Source organism: Xenopus tropicalis, chromosome 7 (assembly GCF_000004195.4).
Source record: "Xenopus tropicalis strain Nigerian chromosome 7, UCB_Xtro_10.0, whole genome shotgun sequence".
NCBI lineage: Eukaryota > Metazoa > Chordata > Amphibia > Anura > Pipidae > Xenopus > Xenopus tropicalis.
In genome coordinates, this window is record NC_030683.2 from 80,746,857 (window position 1) to 80,766,012 (window position 19,156).

Genomic DNA, 19,156 nt, shown 5'->3' on the forward strand with positions numbered 1-19,156 from the left:
CAAAATAAAGTTCCATAACATTGTGCATTTGAAATGGGTGCTGCCCAAAAGCATGTATTGTGTGCAGTTTCACCTTCTCACCATACTTCCTTGTATCTGTAATCTGCAGTGTTAGGAACGTATTGACTTAGTCGTACAAAGCATTGCCAAGTTCTGCAGACTGTATTGCTAAAATCAGCTTGTAGAGATCAGTGATATAGATATCAGATATGTATCTCTAAATATTTATAAATAGTTATGCTCAAAGAACACAGTGATTAAAAAAGGGATTCTGAAATAAAATGACTGTCTGTAGAAAGACTTCTCAGGGTCACTCTAATTGCTAATATTTACGTACAGAATAAGGAATACTTATCAGTTGTCTCCAGTCACTAATATTGCTATCTAACTAAAGCTGGCCATACACATTCAGATTTTAGTCTTCTTCCAACAAATGCTTAGATATCAGTCGTACGTTTAAATGCAACTGTAAAATCCAAATTGGAGGATGTTCTGCAGGAGCCATGTTTAAAACAGTTACAATTTATACATGTCTTCTTCAATGGAGCGTATTCCATGTCATCCATTTATCATTGATTTAACTTAAATACATCCCTGTCAGCACAAACTCTAATGCCTAAATTGGGGATTCATTTGATATATGAAATTAGCAGTGTTCCCCAAAGTTATCTGTGCACTGTTTCAGAGACTATTTCTAAATTCCTGTGTATATATAATTATATCAAATGAATCCCCAATTTAGGCATTAGAGTTTGTATTTAAGTTAAATCAATGATAAATGGATGACATGGAATATGTTCCATTGAAGAAGACATGTATAAATTGTAACTGTTTTAAACATGGTTCCTAACATTCTAAAGCTGGCCATTACACGCACCTATGATATCGTATGAAACCTCGTTTCGTACGATATTCGGTGCATGTATGTGGATCGACGAGACGACCGTTATCGCAAAGGCTGCGGATATCGGTTGTCTCATCAATCAGCCAGGTTAAAAGATTTTTATGGCACCTGAACAAAATCTGCGTTCACATCTGACAATTCAGCCCTGAACGTCAGTGGGGGAAAAGACCGATGGTTGCAGAAAAGATCAGAATTGCTATGTGTATGGCCACCTTAAGGATCTTTAAAGAGCACAAGCTATTCAATACATTGTATTGTAATGTACCTAAAACAAAGCTGTTTAGGTTAATATACTGAGTGGACCTCATGGGTTAGCCTCAGACTTGCATCTGACTCCATCTGTTCCTGAACTACAATTCTTTGTTTTGGAATTATTTTATCAATACTGCAATCTCTCTGTACTTGTAGATCATCTCCAAGAGGTGATCTAGAAGTACAAAGGTATTGCTGTACCAAGAGTATTTTAAATGCAGTGAGGGTCCCTGGGGTCAGTGCAGTTGAGCTGAGTGTGGTTTTGGCCATTATCTTGCTTCATAGTCAACTGTTACAGCCAAGTGTATTGCCTCACCTAAAGATGAAGTACATTAACTCGATCTTCCAGCTTTACAGCTTTAAAAGCTAAAACATGAATCAGAGAATAATATGCAATATGTGGCAGTAGTTTTAGGGATACCTCTATTCCAGGTTTGTTTGTGTGCAATATTATAAGCGTATCTTATTGTTGTTGTTATTATTATTATTATTATTATTATTATTATTATTGGAAGCACTTACAATTGATCAGACTGTAGATGTGCTTAGCTGTGTATTGTCCCATTTTCAGGAGCGGCAGAGACTGGAAACCATTTTAAACTTGTGTGCCGAATACAGTAAAACAGATGATACAGCTCCCCCAGCTCGCCTAGATGAAATAAGGAGCTTCCCCACTTTGGGGGGTACTGAGGAAACCACTGCATCCCTCTTCACTCGTAGACCTTCTTGGGAGAGCACCAGAAGTACCAACCTGGAGGGAACAGGCAATAGGGTGAGAGCACAGGGAGAACACAATGAGGAAGAGACTCAGAGAGAAGAGAACAGCAGTACAGAGAGTACCCAACATGAGGTGAGAGGGGGAAGGGTGTTAAATATTTAGTGATTATAAGAAATCTAAAATGTGATCGGCAGCCAAAACTATGTGGTACCTATAGGGGATTACCACTGATAATAAATACCACTTTTTTTTTTCCTTTTGCAATTTTCAATTTTGCTGTGAAGAGACACTGTTTTGCCAACAACATTTATATTTTTGCACTACAGATGTATATTATATTTGTATGGAGTAGTATGGTTCGGGCATTTTTGTGCCACAATTTCTCGCTAAAAATCCTGGATTCACTAATTGGTAGAAGCTAAATGCATTGGTAGCATATAGTGAAAATCTGCATTTATCTCATTTGCAATTTTCGTAAGCAGGAAGATGCTGTAAGCCCAACTGGGGCTGCAGAATTACTAGCCCTGGAGGAGCAACGCAGGCACACCCTGGGGCATGTGGATCAGCTAAAGAATAGAGTGACTGAATTGGAGGGTCAGTTGCAGGAAAGTGCAAGGGAGGTGAGTATTCTAGGTTTGAGTAGAGTGGAATTCTTAAGCTGGTTATGTGGGTAAAGTTGTATGTTTGTATATTCAGTGAGCAAGATGTAGGAATCTGGCATTTGGAATTTCTGTGCAAAGCTGAGAGCAAGGACAGTGAGGCTATCTATAGTATAACACAAAGTGTGTACAAAGAATAATCATGCCTCTACCTTTTCTTTGGCAATAGGCAGAGATGGAACGTGCCCTTTTGCAAGGGGAACGGGAGGCTGAGCTGTCCCAGTTGCAGCATGAGCAAAGAATGGTCCAGCAGCTGCAGGACAGCCTGACCTCTTTAGAAAACAACTTGCAGAAGGAGAAAGACAAGGTACCACATATCCCACATGATAGTCATCTGTGGCTGGAAACGATTAAACTTTTCATTATGAAGTACTTTTCTAGTTCTTATCTATCCACTCAATATTTCCAACTTCTATTTTTCTGATTTTTGGGGTAAATTAAGCTTTCATCTTTTAAATGGCCATTCTTCAAAAAACATATTTAAACGGTAATTGAAAAGTGCTTATTTTAACGCCTTGCATTGCCAGAGAGGCCTGCAAACATAACCATCACCTTAAAGTTAATTGGGGAGAAAAAGGTGGAAGTCCTTCACGGCTGTAATATTCCTGCATGTTTACAAGACCTTTACACTTGGACAGAAGCTAATGCCACCCATTGTCATTTCCTGTTTGTAAACGGGGTGTTTTCAGAAAACTCTCAGGAAGGGAAATTAGAAAGTTTACATTTTAATTTATATTCCAATGTCATATACAATTGGGTTGCTTAAAGGAAGAAAAGAATTTAAATAAACGTATTTAATTCTTTTTGGTTTGTTTTTAGTTGCCTTGTGTGTAGAATACAATGATGGGTATTTTGGGCAGCATTAGATGGAATAACTGAGAATGAAATATAAGCCAGAAGGAAGAGTTACCTATAATATATTGTTCCCATTATTAAGCCTAAATCATGCCAAATGCTGCCAAATATAAAAAAATATAAATTTAATTATTTTATTTCAGTTAAATTTTACTCTCTTGTTATGCCAGATTTGGCATGAGTTTTAAGCAGGCTGGTAGACTGAAGGAGCCCAATACTTCCATGAGAAATGTAAACCTGGAGGAATAATAGTGTATTCTGCACCATGTGTTTTCACTTGAGACTGTTGTACCACTATACCATGCCCACCCCTTAGCTGCACAGGAGAAAGTAGTTAAAATTGTGAATGGTATTTTAGGGACATATAACAATTGTCCCATTGTGTTTTTAATGTGCAAAAATAAATTTCCATATAGTTGAGATGGGTATGGCTGACCAGTTAAAAACTGGATTATAAATGAAGACTAGCCTTGTTGTATCTAGTAATCCAGGCCAGCATTTGTTGGGCCAGTCGTCAAAATACAGACTGTTCTAATTCTTACTTTGCTGAAATATTTTGGATGTCTTATAGCAACTTACTGTGCAGATTTTAAGTATACCAGCACGTCAATTAAGATGAGACTTCTTTGCTGTTATTAACCCCAGCTCTAACGTCACTAACACCCCTATTTCCACTGTGCATGTTTAAGCCTGCAATAAGGAACTTGTTGAACTTCATAAATTATGTCCTTTACAAGGTTACTTAGTATGTACACCATAATATATATATCGAGAGAGATGATAATATTCTGCACTATGGAATGTTGCTGACTGCCTAAAAGCTCATAATGTACATGTTTCTATTTAGACTATACATTGAACATGAATATGATGCCCTCTAGAATAAAATTGTAAGTGTGAACTGATAATGAACACATCACTCTAGAATAATACCAAATAAACACAATCAGAACATACTGCAATTTGAAATAATACTGCACAATTTCATGTATAGCTATCATGCACTTTACAGCAATGTAGAACATGGCAATGTAGCTCCAAGTGGCATAAGTACTCTGTGCCATAGAGGTTAATAATATAAGCAATGTTATACAGTGTTATGCTTGAAATGTGAAATACCTATTAAAGGGACCTGTATGGACAACTATATTTGTGGGTCCCAAGTTTGAAAACCACTGGTCTGTATCTTGCTTGGTTCTAAGTCCCAACAGTGAAAAGACATAATGCTTATGCTATGTAGTATCTGGACACAGTCTACATATTGTATGTAGTGCCATTTACTTATTAACAGTAGGCAGATTGTACTTCACTGCAGTATTTAGGACAGTGCAAGCATCAGGAGAAATAAATCTGCGAAACCGTAATACTTTATAAACTATTTCCAGTGCTGGACCTACTTTTCAAGGTGTATATCTGTGCTATGATAATGAAATTCAAGATAATACGCACATTAAAAACACGCTTACCCTGATCTCAATACATTTATAAATATACAGAAAAGTATTGCAGTCCCCTCTGGCAGTGAAGTGGTTAAGATTACTATTCTGGGAGTTTAGTGACTGCTGATTCTTTTGAAACAGTTCATGTCACAGATATTTCCCCTTTTGATTCTTTCTCTACCATGTGCCCACTTTTCTTTTTCCTCTTTCTTTCCATCTTAATCGTCTCCTCCCTATCCCCTCACCCTTTTCTTTCTTTTACTCCTCTCTCATATGCATGGCTGAGGTCACAGAGCTGTATCCTATTCCCCATTTTGTCTTTTGGGTGCCCCTTCTGGATTTAGGCACGTGAGAAACTGGAGCAGGAGAGGATGGAGCTGCAGAGTATTCAGCTTTCTCACCACGACCTGCAGAGGCAGCTCCATAACTGCCCTGAGGCTCTGCGGGAGCAGGTGCAGTGCCAGCTGACACGGGTCAGTGTGCCATTTTCAGTCTTTCCATGGCACAGCTGTCTGTCACAAAATCTTTCTACTTTGTTACATGCACACAAGCCACATACACATAACATTACTACATTTCTCACATTTACACTTATTCCACTCTCTTCCACAATGTATAATCCCCCCCTAGAATATTATTAGCCTGATCCACAAAGTGTACTAGTCTGCCTTTTTCTGAGGATTAAACTTTCAACCTTTGCCCTAATTCACCAAAAAGCCACCATGATGCTACTTTTACCCCCTTTTCCTTGAGCTTATTCAGTGAGCGCATATTTTTTACAGACTTTTAGATTGAAAGGAAATCATGGTAGTGCTGCAGAGACCAGTTTCCCATTCTCCTTTAAGCATTTACAGAGTGGTCCAACCCTTCTCTCACCTTGTTTTATTGTGAACTAATAGATTCTGTTTGCCAATCTGTGCACCACCCACCCTGTGGAAAGCAGAGGGACTTTAAATTCAGAATTCACCCATTTACAATGTAACAAGGTAAGGAAGGGGTTGGACCACTCTGTGAGCACCTAAGGGAGAGTCAGGAAATGGTTCCTTAATTTCTTATATATTTATTTTATATATATATATATATATTATATATATATATTATATTTATATTTATATTTATTTTGGGAAGTTCAAAGACTATACATAATGAATGAGAGTATGTCAAAAAGAGTGGATATCTTTCCTTTAAAACTTCTGCCTTTCTTCACAAACCTGCAGAGCAACTGCCACCCCCCTACATTTTTTTTACTGTGAAACATATTTATGCCTAAAACCTGCTGCTTTCTTTTCCCTGGAGACTAGAGAGCTGCTTTCTTACCTATTTACCAAAATGGGTTTTCCTCCCTCTGATCAAAACACACAGACAAAAAAGAGATCCTCTGCACTAACCAATTATCAATATATATGAACATTAAGACATTCTGTGCATTAAGTTAGCAACAGATTCCCTCCCTTTTAAACAAAACACAAATTGTTTATCCATATATTGCAATATACTTCAAGCTGGCCAACTACGTTTTGCTATAGTTTACACAAACAATTTGTACCCCACCACTCAGACGCATACGGTTTGCCAGTTTTCTATCAGAAAAAAATACTTTTTCATTTATTTTAGCTTAATATTGTTGAAACATTATTAAATGGCATATTTAGGCAGGATATCCTACCATACCATGCCATGCAGAGGGTTTTTTTTTTTTTTGTAAACCTCTAATGGTCATACATTCAGGAATGCTTATCTGGGCAAGACACATTACATTGAGGCAGTGTGTGCCTGATACAGTGACTACATTTTGTAAAACAAACAAAAAAAAAAAACTGGAATTTTCCAGGCCACCTAGGGTCATGTGACCAGATTTTAGTGGCCTGGTGAGTGTAAAAGTTAACGGAAATTAACTATATGACAAATAGGGAGACTAGTTAGCCTTATGTTCTCCTGACAGATGAATATATGCACCGTATGTCAGTCGTAGGGAACAACGCCCATCAGTAAAAGCCTTATGGGCTTTTGCACATGGGCATTTTTTATGTGTTTTCAGACACATGCTGAGCGTGAAAAAACACACATAAGGGTTGATTAACTAAAGTGCGTTAAAACGTGCGCTATTTATAGCATGCCATAAAAATTTTATTGCGTCTAATTTTTTGCATTTTAACGCACGATTCACTAGAAGTATATTTGCGTTAATTTAAACGTGATGCTGTTTGCGTTATTTAAGTCGCAAAGACTATTTTCATGCGGTATTTGATGGAATGTGTTCTAATTAACGCATCGTGCACAAATTGTCGCCGCGTGGGAAAAAACGCACGCCATATTAGCCATACACGGCATTACTTTCATAAAACTACTTTTCTGAAAATGACCATTTCCCTGCAAACTAGAGGATGCATCACACTGCAAAGTCCATATTTTATTGCCAAAAGCTCATTAACTGTACTTTTCTATAATTACCGCCTGCCTCAAGTAGGTGTTAATTTTCGCACAGACAAATGCGATATTTAGCGTGTCTAGGGGGCTGATTTACTAAGACACGATTTCGAATCCGAATTGGAAAAATTCCGATTGGAAACGAACATTTTGCGACTTTTTAGTATTTTTTGCGATTTTTTTCGGCGTCTTTACGATTTTTGCGTAAAAACGCGAGTTTTTTGTAGCCATTACGAAAGTTGCGCAAAGTCGCGATTCTTTCGTAGCGTTAACACTTGCGCGCAAAGTCACACCTTTTTCGTAGCGTTAAAACTTAAAAGGCGCGACGTTTCGCGCAAGTTTTAACGCTACGAAAAAATCGCTCCTTTGCGCAACTTTCGTAATGGCTACGAAAAACTCGCGTTTTTACGCAAAAATCGTAAAGACGTCGAAAAATCGCAAAAAATACAAAAAAATCGCACAATTACCGATCATTACGAAAAAAACGCAATCGGACGCATTCGGCCCGTTCGTGGGTTAGTAAATGTGCCCCTAAGTGTTTGTGAATCATGCGTTAGTATTATTTTGGCGCACAAATTAACGCATGCGTTAAAATTAACGCATGCGGTAGTGCAAAATTTAACGCGCGCGATATTTGACTTAACGCATGCGGTAATACTTAAGCGAATCACGTGTTTTTTTTCTCGCGTCAATTTTAACGCAAAAAAACGTGTGATAAAACTTATCGGCCTTTAGTGAATCAACCCTATAATGTTTTTTTTGGATTTTCAAAGACAACCTTTTACACTACTGTATTTTGTATATGCATCAAGCACAAGAAAATTAATCTAAAAAATGCAAATGCAATTCTGAATGCTCAGGCAGAATATAATGGAAGCAATTCGCTGATGCGTTTAGGTGTGACCAAAATTGCTTCTCAGACACATAAAAAAGCCCACGTGTAAGACCCCTAACCACACAGCATTTTTTCCTAATAATGCACCTCTTTCAGCTATTCTAAAAAGAATATTTTTGAGTGAAAATGGTCCTGCATGACAAATCATCACTGCTCCAAGTTTCATACTGAACTCCTGCTACACTTACTTTAGTATGAATATAATTAAAAAACAAGACCAGATGTAGGGCATATTTACTAAAGTATACATTTTCTCTTCATTTAACTTCACCAAAGTTGCCTCAATTTATAAGGCATAATTTCACAACACATAACATATTTACTAAAAATCAACGTACGCTGTTTAAATGTTTCATAAATTATCTGAAAATTCACTAGTGGGTTTTCCCCATACAATTGTAGTGTGTAGTGAAGAAAATTCGCGAATTTGTCACAAAGAAATTATGTATAAGAGATATTAGCATGGAAAAGTGACTGCTCTATCTTTATAATGGCAGTTTGCTAGCCTGAACCTCGTGGTGAAAATTCATTCTTGTGCTCTTGGTACTTTGGCAGATATTCACTCAGGAAATTTTGTAAATTTACACCAGTGAGAAGAGAATTCCAATGCAAAATTAATTTGGTGTACTCCTCTTATAATAAATTGGTAATGTTGTGGGGAATTTTTCATTTTTACTCTAAATACTCCAAATTTTCACTTTTACCCTTTAGTAAATATGCCCCATAATGTTGCCATATCCTAGTACAAATAAGGGAGTGATTTGCCACGACTCCTCTATTAACCATAGTATATATAGCTTAAGGGCAATGACACATGGGATTTGTATTCAGCTTCCTGAAAACATCTTACCATAGGGCTTACATTGGGATCACTGCAAGTACAACATATTACTTGTGGCGATCCCAATGTTAGGCTATGGCAAGGCATTTTTTAGAGAGATCTGTAGCCAGCTGTTGTGATTTTTTAACTGGAAACAAATTCCTCTGTGTGTCATTGACATAAGGGCGAAGATACACTGACATACTTAGTAGCAGCTACTTGTCACAGCTACTAAATGAAAGAAAATAGACAATACTAGGAATTGCCTCTGCTAAAACACACATAGAGACAATTATCAGTAAATGATCAGCATTGTCTATTTTTGTAGCCGTGACAAGTAGCTGCTACTAGTAGCTCCGTGTGTCTTCACCCTAATAGATAAACCTACAGTTTCTTGTGCCCGTTGCAATTTACTTCTGCAGTTAGGCTCAAAGAGGATACAATTATGTGTCTTGACAAAGTCTGGTGTTGCAGCCGAAACGTCAGTTGTCTTGCCACTTCAATAAAGCACTAATAATGTATGTATGTATATCTTTATTTATAAAGCGCTACTTATGTACGCAGCGCTGTACAGTAGAATACATTAATACAAACGGGGTGTTAATAAGATAATAGATAAATACAAAGTATAATAATAAATACAGATAATAATAATAATGAATCCTAAGTCCTGTGTGAGCGGTACCTAACTTCCAGATTTTGTATTAATTGAATAACCTTTCGGGACTGCACCCAGGCAAAATATCCTGACATACACGTGAGTGCCCATGTTCCTATATTCATTATATAAATATATATAAAGAAACAGAGAGCCGCACACACAGGGACTTTGCAAAAAATAAAGGAATGAAAAAGATCCGACGTTTCGAGCACTAACAGTGCTCTTCCTTAGGGATAAAAATATATATATTATCCCCTATTGTAAAATATTGTAAAAAATTTATTTTTATAAATCGCCAAGGAGTTCTATGACCATATAAAACACAAGGGCGAAGGCGAAGTACAGTAATACATATGTTTAAGTGTGTTGTGACAGAAATCACATCGCTAAGCACCAGATGACATCATAAACACAATATATAAAGAGTTAATTCACAGGATATTCATGGCTCTTGCATATATTATATACAGTACATATTACAAATCGGCACTCCGATTTCACACCCAACTGTCTGTAAACACACAAACATTAGCACATATGCATATAAGTGCCTTATCCAAAGGAACACATATTGGAGTTCATATATAAACTTTGTGCGCAGCAGAGTGGTTCACGCAGTGAATATATTTGCCCATGTTTATACATGCAATGTTTTACATGCCATACATTAGAACCAGATTTTATGTTGCCCAGAACTGCTGCCTTTTTGTTGCAGTCTTATTTAAGCATGAATTTATGTTTTCCTGGAATTTATGCTGTTTTGATGTAGTTCCTTTGGAAAGCATTGAATTGCAAATATTTTTCCTCACTCTGCATTTGAGTATCATCAGGCTGGGGAACAGACACTGCTTGAATCCATAAATGCGTGTTTGGTTGCAAATTGGGTTTTTTTCATGTGGGATTTGTGTGTAGTAGTTTTATTGTATGGTGATCCAAATTACGGACATCTCAATCAGTCGAGATAGGAGGTCCCTACCAGAGAAAATATAATAAAATAATGTTAGTGATATTTTTAATTTTGAATTGATTTTTTCTTTAAGTATAATGATAATAAAGAGGGTTTATATTAAAAATTGTGGAATTTAAACTTTCTGAACAGGCCACACTACCTTATTGTGTTCTACTCATATAACTAATGATGTCCAACAAATCTTCCCACCTACACATTGATATTCCACTCCTTTCCACCTTTCCAAACATACCTCTTCCATACACAGACCCAAAAAGTTGTTTTTTTTTGTTTTTTTTTTACATACACACATAATGTTCTCTGCTGGTTGTGGGACTGTAAAGATGTTGCTGGTGTATGTTTTGCTTTGACTGCTAACTGTCCCTTAACACTTACTAACCTCTATCAGAGCTGGTTGGGCAAAAAAATCATGTGTGTGTTTGGTAAATTCTTTATGTGTGAGTTTGTGGGTTCTACCTAGTAGAAATGTTATGTTGCAAATTATTCTGGTTATTCTGTTCCCAATAAAAAAGTGTGTTCTTGTCTCTGTGGATATTATATATATATATATTTATTATAGACAAGAACACACTTTATATATACTCCATTTTTAAATATTTTTATTAGCTGTTCATTAACTGTATATAAATATCTCATTTGTGCCTATATTTTGTCACCTATGGGTTGCCTCTCATTTACTTAATGTGTGCAGAATTTAGAGAAGGCCTAATTCTCGTTTCCTGTACTTTTTTTGGTCATTTTCTTTGGCGTTTGAGTAATTGCATCTGTTTAGACTTGCCATTTGCCTTATTGTTATACATAATATTTTATGCTGACAATCTGTCACTTGTCTGAATGAGGGTCTTGCTTCTGGTCAGTGTGTCAATCTCTTCTCTTGGCAGTTGATTTTGTGCTCTGTGATTGTATAAGGTGTATGAATTGTGTGTTGCTACTTAGATATTTGTGTGTGTGCTTGAACTGGGATATTTGTGACTGTTTAGTTACTGCTTTGGTATAGCACCATCATTATCTGACAGTACTTTTGGCTGTGTTCAGGAGTCTGAACTCCTGGAGACGAAGATGAAGCTGTTTGAGGATCTGGAGTTCCAGCAGCTAGAAAAGGAAAGCCGCCTGGAAGAAGAAAGAGAGACCACAAGTCAACAACTTTTACAGAGCAAGGGGGAATGCCAGCGAAGCATTGCACGCAGGAAGGTGGGGTCAGTGTGCCAAGGGTAGAGTATACAAAGTTCTGAAGGGAAGCGTGGGGTGGGGTGTGGAGGGGAGGGGTAAAGTTTCAATGGGAGTGGGAAACATACTGTACTTCTGTAGAGAAACATACTGTACACTGTGTTTAAAACCGTTTTAAAACAGTCTTACTACATATTGTTGGAAGATAAGCCCCTATAGGAGTGTAACAATGAAAAGTATCCCATGAAGTTTAGGATGAAGAAGGGCATAAAGGAAGGAAGAGGGGTGAAAGAGTGCTTTCTTGTGTAATTCTGGAAATATTGTCTCCCCCATGACAGGAACGCCTGGCTGCTTTGGAGATGCAAGCCAATCAGATTCGCCTCCAGGCAGCACAGGATGCAGACCATCTTGGCCAGGAAAGAAGCGCCATACTTTTACAGCTACACAAGGTAACATCAGTAATACACATATTCCTGGATCAAGCTTAATCAAGCTAATGTCACACATGGCTGTTTCTTTTCCTCCATATAAATGCCTGTGGAGAAACAGACAATCTGGTCAGACATGCATCTGCACTGACGTTCATGGTGTTGCCCTGCATTCAGACAAACACAGCAAATTTCAGCACAGAATTGCATACTCCAACATTTCCATGCATTAGACTTACAATAATCTATATCAGTTACCCCCCTTTTGGATAGTTAATGTTTCTTAAAGCATTCTGCACAAGTGATTCTTAAGGGCTCTGGCACACGGGGGAGATTAGTCGCCCGCGATTAACTCCCTGTTCGCGGGCGACTAATCTCCCCGAGTTGCCTACCCCTGCCATCCCACCGGCGAACATGTAAGTCGCCGGGGGGATGGCAGACGCGGCGGGGCGATTTCCGGAAATCGCCGAAAAAGACTCGCAAGTCTTTTTCGGCGATTTGCGCGAAATCGCGCCGCCACATGTGCCATCCCGCCGGCGACTTACATGTTCGCCGGTGGGATGGCAGGGGTAGGCAACTCGGGGAGATTAGTCGCCCGCGAACAGGGAGTTAATCGCGGGCGACTAATCTCCCCCGTGTGCCAGAGCCCTTATTGAGCTCATGTGTAAAAGGGTGCATACTGCCCAAACATCTCAAAATACACGCTTATTAGTAAGCACAATCCTCCTTGTGAAGGAGATTTCCTCTTGGTTAGAATATCCTTATTCTACCTCATATTTCTCACTAGCGATGCACATTGGTCAAGCTATACCTGCTTCTTAACAGTGGCATTGCAAGGTGTACCTCAGTGGAGACCTACCAGTGTTGAGAATATTACAGACAACTCTTTTGACCTAAATCTGTTTGTAGCTATTTCAGACATTTCCTCTTTATCCACGAAGGTGCAGAATAATTCTGTTGTGGGCCACAGGGATAAGATTTTGCAAAACTGCCCGACGTCCCCACTGTGTTAGCTTTTGTGTATATCTATTGCATTTTACTCAAGTCTGTACATTTGCAAGTCAAGTAACTTAATCTTGTTTCTTTTGCTCCTCTCTTTTTCCCTTTTATGGTTGTACATTGTGCTGTATTATTTATTACTTATATTCACAGAGTGGTCACCAGGGAGGCAGCATTGTGTGCTCCCCTATAAATCGAACTTAAAGCTACCTTAGTGCTGTAACAGAGCATAATGTAATGTACACAGCTTTGTGTTTCTGTTCGTGCCATTTTGTGTGCACTTCTAATGTCTGTGTCCCATACAGGAGAAAGAGAAGCTGGTTCAGTTGGAGAGAAGATACCAGGCACTAACAGGACGACGGGGATTCTCAACTGGATCAGCTGCTCTCCGAGAGGTGAGATCTGAATAAACATGCATATTATCTGCTCCAGAATGTTGGTATATGGACACTATGTGGCTGATTTACTAATCCATGAATCCGAATGGGAAAAAATCAGATTGGAAACGAACATTTTGCGACTTTTTCGTAGCCATTACGACTTGCTCGTAAATTGTCGCGACTTTTTCGTAGCCATTACGACTTGCTCGTAAATTGTCGCGACTTTTTCGTAGCCATTACGACTTGCTTGTATATTGTCGCAACTTTTTCGTATTGAGCGCTCGTAAACGGCGGGCAAACCTTTGCTCCAATAGGACTCAATGGCACTTTGCAGCTCCAACCTGGCCCAAGGAAAGTCACAATACTGAAGCTTGAATGAATCCGAAACTTTCGTACTCGACGCGGCGGCTACGAAAAAGTCGCGACAATTTACGAGCAAGTCATAATGGCTACGAAAAAGTCATGACAATTTACGAGCAAGTCGTAATGGCTACGAAAAAGTTGCGACAATTCACGAAAAAATCGCAAAATACCGATCATTACGAAAAAAACGCATTCGGATGCTTTTCAGACGTTCGTGGATAAGTAAATGTGCCCCTTTGTATGTACTGTATATCATTAGTCATCTAGTGTTACCTATGTGTTGTGCCAGTTAGCTTACATTATATTACAATACAGGGAGGACAAACACTGCAATAAATAAAGATTAAGTGCATTGTGCACAGGAGGAAAGGGCCCCATTCCCTCTAGTGCTTACAGTCTAATTATGTTCACAATATATTATGCAATGTGCACTGGTCACCTGTTTAAAACAGAAATGTCAGATTTTATTGGAATCACTATAGGTTTTGTGGCAAACTCTGTTTAATTTTAAGGGCCCACCATTTCTGGTGTGGAGTTCTGTGGGATCTGGGCAGATTCTGCTGTCCTGAATTTAGTACATGCGAGTTTAAACAATGCCCTTACCCTTTGCACAGGATGCTCTTCAAATCTATGAGACTAGAGACTGCTTACTCGCTCAAGCTGATGTTTCTTGCACACCTGCTATCCCTTCTGCCTGCTCTCACTCCCCTTCCCGGCAGCAAGAGGTAAAGTCCCTTCTTACCAATCCCCACCTGACTACTAACAGCCTGCTGTGATACTTACTGTCCTTGGCATTTAAATATGTATCATTGTTCCTGGGTACAATGTAAATGTGCTACTGGCTGCAGCTTGATATGAAGCAAGTCTGACTATCTGTCTGTCTCCTATCTATCTATCTATCTATCTATCTACTATCTATCTATCTTTGCCTTCTTTCTCCCTTCCTCCATCACTGCATTCAGGAATACCTGTGCCTCTCTGATGTTCTCCGCTTGTACAGCAGCTCGCCTCTTGTTCCTGCTTTTCCCCTTCTCTCTGCTGCAGAGCCCACCGCCGCCCTTGAGGTACATTTCTCAAGAGTCTCACATTTCTCCTACACATCAGGGCTAGAAAGGGTTTTCCACGTTGTTACAGTATGATATTGAAACTTTTTTGTTTTCATTCTAATCTTAAATAACATGATGTTGACTGTATGCAGTATGGTATTTTCTTTTATTTATTTATTTTTTGGAAAGAAGCATTTGTTTCTTCACTTCTCATTTTCTTGCTATGAAGCTGCAAAACAAGGGATCTACTGAAAATATTTAGTCTAGGCTGCTGAAATAACATTTATTTTATCCATGTATGGTTTTGGGGAACAGTTTTACATTCTTGTGTTTGCCTCATGTGCAGTTAAGAGTTCAGTGACTGCAAAACAAAGTTTTCATTATTCGCATTAGAAATGTGTTGCTATGATTTTAAATATATGTTCAGCAAAGGAACCCATATGACTGCTGCTGTTCATGTTAATCCATGTTCATGTGTAACTTTTGCAAAAATATTTTTCTCAGAATTCATTAACAATTATTATTAAAGAATTATATTACTGGATAATAGAATCCATTAATAATAATTACCAATAGTAATAGTATTTCGAGGCCTTACTGATTTACAAACAACAATATTGCTCTTGCAGTGTTGTCTGTACTGCTGGCTCTGACTTTTCATAATATATCAGAATGCAACTCACCTCCAGCCAAGAATTCATCTGCCACAATGCTTTATATTCTTGTTCACAAGTCTGCTAATCAGTTAGCTTTTGCTCTATTTTTTTCAAAAGCTTTAAAAAATTCTATTAACCTATATCTTAAGTTAGACCTGGCGCATGGTCTGCTTCTCTCTGCCTGCCAGATGTGTTTTCTGTTCCATGTAGTTGCACTGACAGGCACAGCTTCATTCTGAGTGCAGCTAAGCAGAGTAAAAATTTTGCCAAAAAAACGTGAAACAGGCATTTTTTGTCCTAGAACTATTGGAAATTTGTAACTAATGTGTATAGGCAAATTGCTTAGAATTACATTTTATTTACACAATTTTTAATTTAAAGGTTTACATGTATTAAAGATTTATTAGAAAGCTTAAGAACACCTTTACTTCAGTTTGGCAAATTACTCTTGGCATAATAGGTGTGTGTGTATATGTACAAATATATGTTTATTAAGCACAATTTCAATGACTTGTATTTGCTTTATATTAATTGACAAGTTTGTTACTTGATTAACACTAGCAATTCTTTCTGTGTGTGTAAAGTAATACAGGTTGTTTTGTTAGGGCTGTTAGACAAGCACTGCAAACATATCTCAACCCAGAGTGATACTTTTACTGTATCTTTCACTAGTACATCACTTTAGATCAGCTGCAGGATATTCTGGAAAGCATGCCCACAGGTTCTGCTCCAACTGCTGTGGCAATGGCTGGCACTGATATCAACTCTGCCTCTTGTGCTCCTTCACCTGACGACCCTCCTCCTGTACATCTCTCGTCTTCATCTTCTTCCTCTCCCTCCATTTCTCTGGAGGTTCGTTCACATCTTTCATATTTACTTTTTGTTTACCTTTCTGTCCATCCATGCATACAGTATATCTCATCTGTTAATGACAGTTGAGATATGAATCTCTCTACACCATATTATGCTTTGTTTTCTTTTTGTCTCCATATTGGGCAATTCCATGCTTACTCCCTACTGCATCTTTTCTCCATATTTCTATTTGCCAACTTGCTCCAGGTGAATTCCCCAACAACAGAAGGTCACTCTGCCCCCCTAGCACCTGATTTGGATGCCTATTACCAAGATTTAGTAACTGCACCTTCTGCCTCTTCTTCTCCATCTTCTTCCCCTCCTCCACTCCCTGCTAAATCCCACTCATCACGTAAGGCTTTGCAGGTAATCTGCCTACCCTCAGTTTGCTGGGTATTTTTTTATGAACAAAATCAAAGATGGATTCTGTACTTTTCTCTGCTAGTGACAGCAAGTCATTCTTGTACAGTTATACAGAGCATAAAGAATACTATTAGCAAGTGAACAAATATAGGCTGAGATCATGTCATGCCAATGCATTTAGTTACAGTATGTTATTGGGGGGAAAATGGGACAGTGGATAAAATTGAGCAATTTTTTTTACACATAACACCTTTTATTATGTCTTCAGTGAAAGAGGCTTAAAAATGAAATATTTTGTGTTCTGCATGTCTTGTAACTTTGATATCATTCACCTATCTATCTCCATAGATTTCTCGCTCTCGGACAGAAATTGAGGGTGGAGGCACTCTTCCACGGATGAAAACAGTCTCCCCCGCTTCTTCTCACTTTTCAGTGGCCACTCTGGGCCGTAGTGTTTCCCCAAAGGTAAGCAGTTGGACTCCATTAAGTGCATTTTAAATGGATTGATGCTGCCCTGTCATATTGTATGCCATGTTTAATATTCCTGGAAATGGTTATCAACTTTTGCAGAATGCCCATCTGACTCAGAATGGCACAGGCAGCCTCTCCAGGGGATTGGCAGTAACCATGCAAGACATTCAAAGCAAGAGACAGCTGGCACTGCAACAAAAAGGTGAGTGTTAGAGAAATAATGCTGCACCTAGTATATTGCCTAGCAGACCCATGCAAAGCATTATCCCTATATTCTTTATGCTCCATAAAGTTTATGTTTAAAGTTGCCTTTTTCATTCCTGGTCAGCTCTTGCACTGACCATACTGTATATTGTGACATGAACTGTGCAACAGTTTCTATTTCTTTGTAATTGACTCTTGTATGTTTCCTACTGAACATTTTTGGTTGAATTACAAAATTACTATTATAAGTATAGTATTTAAACAACAATAATAATTTCACTTTTTATCCCTCACACACTGTCTCTCTTGGCTTACTCACGCTGTGCTTCTCCCTCCACACTTTCACACTGTCTTTTGTGTGTGTCCTTTGAGCAGACAGTCTGAGCACAGAAGATTCTCTTCCATCTGAAGTTGAAGGTAGTTTGGCATTTAATAATCCCCTGCATGCAAAAATAACAAATTTTCAGAGTGCGACAAGGAATTATTTTGCTCTAAAGTACCAAAGGATTAGTGTGCTTGCATCATTTCTCTATCTTTTCATGGGCTGTGCTGCTGCTGTGGCTGGTATTTGTGTACTAATATAAGTAGTGCTATTATAGTAGTGTTATTTTAAGTAGTGCCGGCACTGTGGACAAAGTATGTGGACACCTGCCTGACCAACATCTAATTCCCCAATGGTATTTATATCAAGTTGGTTCTCCGTTAACTTCTTAAACAGCCCTGGAAAGGATTTCCACTAGGTGGGATATACTTCCATTCATATGTAACAGACTGACACGGATATTGGGCGAAAATGGTCTGGTTGATATTTTTGTTCCAATTCACCCCACAGCTACAGGTAAAGGGCAGGCCTCTGTGCTGGCTAGTTAGGTTCTGGAAGATATATATATACATATATTAGAGGAAACAGAGGACTCGGCACTCACAACAAATTCTTTAATGTGCAAAACTGATTTTTGCACATTAAAGAATTTGTTGTTTTTTCATCAAGACCTGTGAGTGCTGAGGTCCTCTGTTTCCTTTATTTCCAACATTTTACCCGGCACCCAGGCATTTCACCATTGTGGCCTGTGCCCTCCTTCTATTATGTTATATATAATATATAAAATATCTTGAGGGGAGAAATCAGTTTCCTCGTACAGGTATGGTACCTGTTATCCAGAATGCTCGGGACCTGGGGTTTTCCGGATAAGGGATCTTTCTGTAATTTGGATCTCCACAATTTAAGTCTGCTAAAGATCATTTAAATAATTAATAAACCCAATAGGCTTGTTTTGCCTCCAGTAAGGAATAATTATATCTTAGTTGGGATCAAGTACAAGGTACTGTTTTATTATTACAGAGAAAAAGGAAATCATTTTTAAAAATTATAATTGTTTACTTATAATGGAGTCTATGGGAGATGGTCTTTCCGTAATTCAGAACTTTCTGGATAACTGGTTTCCAGATAAGGGATCCAATACCTGTAGTCATAAAATCTGCGTATGTGCCAATTGGGTGCCAAAGGGGTGGGGCTTCCTGGTCTAGGATGGCAAACAGAGCTCACCTAAAACTTGCCACAAAGCCCTTTCTGAATTAATAGCTATAATTTAACCATTATTACAGTTCTGGTTTTCAGCACCTATTT

At 38.3% G+C, this 19,156-nt stretch overlaps 1 protein-coding gene across 26 annotated transcripts in view; it reads left to right on the forward strand.

The window, feature by feature from the left end:
• Positions 1 to 19,156, forward strand: part of phldb1 (pleckstrin homology-like domain, family B, member 1) — an 89,023-nt gene that overhangs the window by 59,682 nt on the left and 10,185 nt on the right. For 7 of the 26 annotated variants that reach the window (XM_012966174.2, XM_031904870.1, XM_012966165.3 and 4 more), the window contains 14 exons: positions 1,728 to 2,006; positions 2,354 to 2,494; positions 2,703 to 2,840; positions 5,172 to 5,300; positions 11,636 to 11,791; positions 12,106 to 12,216; positions 13,500 to 13,589; positions 14,552 to 14,662; positions 14,900 to 15,001; positions 16,312 to 16,491; positions 16,699 to 16,857; positions 17,203 to 17,319; positions 17,425 to 17,527; positions 17,905 to 17,946. In XM_012966174.2, coding sequence (XP_012821628.1) covers positions 1,728 to 2,006; positions 2,354 to 2,494; positions 2,703 to 2,840; positions 5,172 to 5,300; positions 11,636 to 11,791; positions 12,106 to 12,216; positions 13,500 to 13,589; positions 14,552 to 14,662; positions 14,900 to 15,001; positions 16,312 to 16,491; positions 16,699 to 16,857; positions 17,203 to 17,319; positions 17,425 to 17,527; positions 17,905 to 17,946 — 1,858 coding nt within the window. The remainder of the gene's footprint in view (positions 1 to 1,727; positions 2,007 to 2,353; positions 2,495 to 2,702; positions 2,841 to 5,171; positions 5,301 to 11,635; positions 11,792 to 12,105; positions 12,217 to 13,499; positions 13,590 to 14,551; positions 14,663 to 14,899; positions 15,002 to 16,311; positions 16,492 to 16,698; positions 16,858 to 17,202; positions 17,320 to 17,424; positions 17,528 to 17,904; positions 17,947 to 19,156) is intronic. The other 19 variants (XM_031904873.1, NM_001130332.1, XM_031904872.1 and 16 more) reach the window with 15 other exon arrangements.